We start from the raw sequence: 5,162 nt of genomic DNA on the forward strand, positions 1-5,162 counted from the left end.
ATGGTGATCAATAAATTCCATTGATTATTTTTCATTAGGTCTATTTTCATTTTCCACTTCTATAAATTTTGTTTGTTTGGTCGTTTGAAAATAAATGGTCTTTTGTATTCGTCAGAATTGAATCGTTAAAACAGTTTTGAGGTGTGGAATAAACGCTCTGTTGAAAGAATTCAGAAGAGTTTTCAATTTTTAGAACAACATCAAAAAAATCGTTCCTTTCGATTTTGATACGCTTGAAGGATTTTCCTTCAGAAAAAGCTAACTAGTTCTTAGCGACAGCAAAGGAGTTTTGTTTGAATTCAACAGTGAATGGAGTTCGATATTTCACCGAACGGAATCGTCACTGAAGATTGAAAGGTACAATTGAACCTAACCATAAAAAGTAATTATTGAAATAAAAATGTTCATTTCAATTCAGTGATTGCATTCACTTTGTCATTCACAATATGCACTCATTCAATTCTGAACATTTGGATGAAATGGCAAGACCATCCAGTGCTTGTCAGTTTCAACGACAAAACGAATTTTATTGGAATGATCCCGTTTCCAGCCGTCACCGTTTGCTTGACGGAGAAATATACAAAGGGAAAAGTCGATATCGACCGATTGGCAGACGCATTAACCAAAGCAATGCAATCAAATGAACCGGAGAATTTCATGAATTTAACAGCCAAAGAGTAAGTCATTCGACTTGATTATCCTTATTTGGACCAATTTGCAGAAGAATTCCACGTTTAATAGCAAACAGATAGTATAGAAACACTGACGCTTCCTAAATCCTTGCATTTCAATGTTCTTTTCCTAAAAAAACCTTTTAGATTGAATCAATTGGATACTTTGCTAGTGATATGCTTTCAGTGGTTGTATCATTATTATGACCTTGATTATTCCATTCCACGAACTGAGATCATTTACAAAACAATTGAAGAAATGTCTCCAAATGAGGTGCCAGAAGCACACTTTTTCAATTGGAGTTCGGTGTTTGAGCCATATTTTACGAGTGAAGGAGTTTGTCACATATCGAATTCGCTTGATTCAAGGGATATTTACAGCGATAAGTACAAACTTTCTGAAAAAAATAGAAAATTCCAAATATTTATTTCATTTTACTTTGGACAGCGTCGTACCTGAATTGAAGACAGTGTGGAAGAATCCTACTGCGATCCATTGGAATATGGAAGATGGCTACAATTTGAGTGCGAACAGCGGTGAAATATATCCACATCGTATGTTTGGCTACGATTACAGCGATACAATGTACGTTGTTGTTAAAAGTTTTGTCGGTGAATCGAATAAATACTGCGATAGATTTGCACAAGGTTTTCAACTTGCCCTCCATCCGCCCGACGAATTAGCACGAGTGCCCTGAGACTTTATTCCAATTCCAATGGAGCAGGCCGTTAACATTTCCATCAAGCCGAATATGATTACAACATCGGATGGATTGTGTGATTATTCGCCGGAAGACCGCGGTTGCCTTTTTAAGGCCGAACGAGAATTGCGATTCTTTAAATCATACAGTCAACGCAACTGTGAATTAGAAAGCGGATGCGTTCAGATCTGGATGCCAAGTAAGTAGATGCGTGTGAGCTTTGAAAAGACTTTGAGTATTGAGATGTAGGGCATGTCACTGATTTTGCCGATTTCAGGAGACAAAAACACAAACATTTGCTCATCAATGAAATTCAAGTGCTGTTGTAATGCCAGACAGGTTTTCTCCAAGAATTTCGTTGTGGAAAAGTGTAAGTGTCTGCCTGACTGCACTTCCATTACCTATGATACAAAGTTGTCACAAATACCATTCAGTTTTGCGAAAAGCGAAATCAAAAACAATTCTTCCAACAGGTAATTCATGGTATTGATCCAATTTATTTTTGGAATTTTCCTTTCTTCGGTTTAATCGAGATTTGGTCGTGATAATTTTCTCATTTCAATAAATCGGCCTAGTTTCGCATCCAGCAGATTGTTCATCTCATTCAAGCAATCCTATTTCACGGCAATCAATCGGTCGGAAACTTTCACTACTTTTGACTTCATTGCCAGTTTCGGTGGATTGTTGGGCCTATTCATGAGCATTTCTGTGTTGAGCATCATCGAATTGATTTATTACTTCACCTTGCGGTTGTTTAGCACATTTAAACAACAACAAACAGTTAATGTATCTAAGTTGACGTGGGCTGGAAGAAATAACGTCGACAAAAGTAAAGATCAATTACAAAAAAGTCGATTGGAACGCTGAAATAATGAAAATGACCTACATTAATTTTAGTGTGGAATGGAAATGAATGGGAAAAATGCGCATGCAATTTATTTGATTGAATAAACTCTATTCAATTCATTGAAAAGCGTCAATTTATTTTAAATTAGATTTACCTTATGATTTAATCATTCAAACGATGTGAATAATAATTTGAAGTAGAACAATTATGAAGAAGCAATTTAACTTGATAAGAAATTATTATAATCTATTGTAATGTGTTAACTTATTTGAATATTTGTTGACCATTTTGGCTGTATGTTTCCACATGAGTTGATAGTTCATCGCTTGCTTTTCAAAGGAGGTGAAAGCTTTTTAGCCAGTTGATGAGTTTAATTTCAGTGGGAAATTCCATCAAACTAAAAATAAAGGAATGGTGCACGTCGAACAAAAAAAGACGCCTGGAATAAAATAAAAGAGGTAGAAGCTGTTTCAATCGATATGAATGAAATCCTTGGTGATGTTCAATTCGGTGAAGAGAAAGATGTTAAGAGTCAAGTAATTTAAATACAGTTTTTCCAAGTAGATTTTTCTTTTGATTATTTGCATAATTTGAATTTCCAAATAAAAGGTGATTTTGAAAACGGTGAAAGAGTTTTGCTCAACAACATCTGTGCATGGGATTCCATATTTGGTTGAACGAGGACGCCATATTCTTTCATAAAATGAAAAAGTCTCAAGTTGAAAATGAGAATTGTATTTTGGCGACAGAAAAAAAATTACAATAATATTTCGAACTGTTGTGTTCCATTGTGGAAAATTGTAAATAATCGATTTTTTTACCAGTCCACACGTTCAATTTCACCTAGAGTCTTCTGGATAATTGCATTCAAAATGTCCGTTGCTCTATGCACGTATGTCACTCTGAACATTTGGATGAAATGGTAAGAGAGACCAGTACGATTTTTCAAATTCATTTTCTACATACAGATTTTTTATCTGATTGAGACATTTTTCGTCGGGGTTTAAGGCACTCAAACTAAAATTCAACAGATGTTTCTTTGCAACGCATATACAATTGATTTTAGTCTTTAAACACCAATACATTACAGCATGAGTTGAAATAATAATCATAGTTTTCGGTATTGAATTTATTTCGCTTGATTCAGATATTTTACAGATAAAGATCAATTACAAACATTTTCCAAAATAAATTAATTCAAATAGAGGAATGGTTTATTTATTAAATTGATAGTCGGTAGAAGTGCATTTCGTGTTATTCTCTTCGGTATTCAAGAATAATTATGCTGTTAATAATATAAACGTGACATTGAATCCCCAATATGAAAGTTGTCACATCCGTACTGCACCAATTTATTTCTCAAAGTATATAAATATTCATCATATTTCTGCGACATCAAATGTGGAGATTCACTATAGCTACAGCATTCCAACAAACGATTTTCGAAGTCATAATCAAAATGACCGAAGTTCCGTATTTGTTCATCCTCAGCTTGTATTTCTTCATAGGTCTTATGGTTGCTACCTTTTGTTATTAATCTCAGAACATATTTCATCGACGAATGGTCTGTTGTTCTTGTCACTATAAACTCGATGGCTTTATTACGTAATTTAAATTCGGTGTCTCTTGATATTATTGCATTGAAAAAATGACGGAAATTCTCCCATCGTCCAATCAATGAAAATCGTTTCAACGATCGATTTTGCGTTAAGAAATACATTAGACTGTCAGCGGGTATATCTTCGTTATATATCCGAACGTTAAGTTCCTCGATATTGAACAATAAATTTTCAATTCTAAAGGAATGAGATAGCTCGATAATGTTACCCACTTCAAGTTTAAGTGATATCAAACGTGGATTTTTTTGAATAAAATTAGAAATATCTGTTCTGCTTCCAGTTATACTTCGTATTGTAAGATATTGCAAATTACCAAATGAGTACGGAACACTCATATCATCAATATTATTTAGAGTAAGACTTTCAATGTAATCAAAATTCTGCGGCACGAAATTTTTGCGTAAAGAGATTGTTTTGTTATCTTCACTCTCAACTCTTTTACAACCCAATCCCATGTGTTTTAGATTGGGGCAGTATAACATGAAACGTTCAATAAATTCTAAACAGTAAATTGTCTCGCGGTGTAAACTCAACTCCAAACTTTCTAGCTGCGGATTGCAATAAATCGAGAATATCATTTTGACTGAACCAAAAGGTATCGTGAAAGGCTAAGTTTGTAAGTGCAGAAAAGTGCATTTTAATTGGAAATGTACATGGAAAAAAATATCTATTGTTGATCAACTTTAACGTCTGTAGATTTGGAAAAATTTCATTGAACGGCAGTTCACCGTCAAATAAACACCAATCCAAATGAAGAGATTTCACATTCGTAAAAGGTTTTTTCAATGGATGATGGAAAATGAAATCGCGAGATTCTGTCAATGTCATTTGAACAAGCGATTGAGAGGCATACTCAATTAAATAGCAATCATGCATTTTATTACGGGGATTATGATGGCCGAGCAATTCGAAAGACCCATTCACGATTAAATGCCCAAAATTTCGCAACATTTTTAGCGCCGTCACTTCATCCAAGACCAAAACATCTGGGATGACAAATTTACTTGTTCTAGAAAATCTACAATTTAAAACCAAAATGTTAAAATCAACACAAAGAATTGGCAATTCAAATATCAAAAACTAATTACTCGTCGCCCATTTTCGGAAATCCAAAGTCTATTTTTCCATTGCTATATTTCCGTTTGAAGACTCTGCAAACTGCTGTGTAAAGTTGCTTGCTTGTGTCGGCTATACTTAGCATTTCTGGCCACTCCAAGTGATCGAAAATCAATTCCTTGCAGTCATCGTTTATTGTTGTTAGTTTCAATGGCTCTGAAGATTCCGATATACGTCCGTTTGATTCCATTTCAATGTGTAATAAGTT

At 34.3% G+C, this 5,162-nt stretch overlaps 1 protein-coding gene across 1 annotated transcript; it reads left to right on the plus strand.

Moving 5' to 3' along the window:
- The first annotated feature begins 534 nt into the window (after positions 1-534).
- LOC129580196 (uncharacterized) lies at positions 535-1,369 on the plus strand. Its single transcript, XM_055470404.1, has 3 exons — positions 535-677; positions 819-1,058; positions 1,120-1,369. Exons 1-3 carry the CDS (start codon positions 535-537, stop codon positions 1,367-1,369), a joined length of 633 nt encoding a protein of 210 aa, XP_055326379.1.
- Positions 1,370-5,162: the final 3,793 nt, after the last annotated feature.

This window comes from Sitodiplosis mosellana, unplaced genomic scaffold, assembly GCF_009176505.1.
Source record: "Sitodiplosis mosellana isolate CC-2019 unplaced genomic scaffold, AAFC_SMos_1.0 Smas_scaffold_7257, whole genome shotgun sequence".
Lineage (NCBI taxonomy): Eukaryota > Metazoa > Arthropoda > Insecta > Diptera > Cecidomyiidae > Sitodiplosis > Sitodiplosis mosellana.